The sequence below is a fragment of the Phaethon lepturus genome, unplaced genomic scaffold (assembly GCF_000687285.1).
Source record: "Phaethon lepturus isolate BGI_N335 unplaced genomic scaffold, ASM68728v1 scaffold32791, whole genome shotgun sequence".
Classification (NCBI taxonomy): domain Eukaryota; kingdom Metazoa; phylum Chordata; class Aves; order Phaethontiformes; family Phaethontidae; genus Phaethon; species Phaethon lepturus.
This window is the reverse complement of record NW_010519000.1, coordinates 637-1845: the sequence shown is the minus strand read 5'-3', so window position 1 is coordinate 1845 and position 1209 is coordinate 637. Positions and strand designations below refer to the sequence as shown.

Below are 1209 nucleotides of genomic sequence, written 5' to 3'. Positions count from 1 at the left end.
CTCCAGCTTTGCAGCTCAGCAGCCAGCCCAGGCTAGGCACTACAGCCCCACGCACCTGACTGGGATGTTTCTCGTAGCACAGAAACACTCCCTTACCCCTCAGAAACAGCTCTTTCTCTAGCGGAGAGGCTGGCCCAGGTTCCCCAGTGCCAGGATGCCAGTTCCTCACTGCATTTCTCCAGGGGAGGGGGGCTCAGGGCTGCCATGCACTGTCCCATGACCCACTGCCACATCCTGGGTCTCGCTCTGGCCCCTCTTGCTCTGTTGTGACTTTTTAGGACTCCAGACTCTAGGCACAGGCTGTGCCGTTTTCAGGCACCAAGTGGCATCCAGTGTTATTTCCTCAGACCCAGCCCTGCACGCCTCCGTTTCAGTGGTCTCAAGTGTTGTACAGGGCCAGGCCTGGGGCCCACAGGCACGGGCTGGAGCCCCCCGGCCCCACCAGGCTGCCTCAGCAAACTGAGGGGAACGTCTCATCGTCTCGTTTTTCCGTGTGATGAAATATATCTGAGCGAGCCAGCGCCAAAGCAGCACGTGTGCGTTTTCTTCCTCCCCCCACACCAACCGTTCACCTCCTCCCCAGCCCCTTCCACTGTGACTGGTGGGGGACAACTGGCCCAGAGGGGGTGGAAGTGGGGCTGAACATGGGCTGGGGTGAGCTCAAAGCTACTCACTGCCGCAGGTCCCTCCCGACTCCAGGGAAGACCCTGCCTGCTGTGGTGGAGCCTGCCAGGTCTGTGGGCACCCGGGAGACACGCACGCTAAGAGCAAAGAGCACTACTGGGTGCAGCATTGCAGCCCAGCACAGAGGCCGGAGTGCCCTGGCTGCATCCGCAGCAGCGTTTCTCCCCCGCAGGCCCGGGGCAGATGGGGAGCAGGAGGAGGTGAGGGCAGGAGAGGGGCAGGTTGTGTTACAGAAAAATCTTTTATTGAGTTCAGGAGGCAGAGAACTTTCTCAGCGTGATGACGACCAAGGCTATAAGCACTGATGTACCCAGGAGGGAAGCGATGACAATGGCACCGATAGCTCCGGGCCCCAGCGAGCCTGCAGGGACAGAGAACAAGGTGGCATGAGGTCAGCAATGCTGGTGGGTCCCAGACAGGAAAGGCTATGGGGATCACCCCTACACCCAGCACAGCCCCAGCCATCGGGCCACACTCCTGCCCCAGAGCTGCCTACACTAGCCATGGTGGCCCTGTTCCCACATA

The 1209-nt window shown here is 60.6% G+C and overlaps 1 protein-coding gene across 1 annotated transcript in view; it reads right to left on the bottom strand.

Moving 5' to 3' along the window:
* Nucleotides 1-935: 935 nt before the first annotated feature.
* Nucleotides 936-1209, bottom strand: part of LOC104628358 (chromosome unknown open reading frame, human C2orf82) — a gene marked incomplete at its 5' end in the record, with an annotated part of 906 nt that continues 632 nt past the window's right edge. Inside the window, one exon of the mRNA XM_010296908.1 lies at nt 936-1045. Within this exon, the coding sequence (XP_010295210.1) occupies nt 936-1045 (110 nt within the window). The remainder of the gene's footprint in view (nt 1046-1209) is intronic.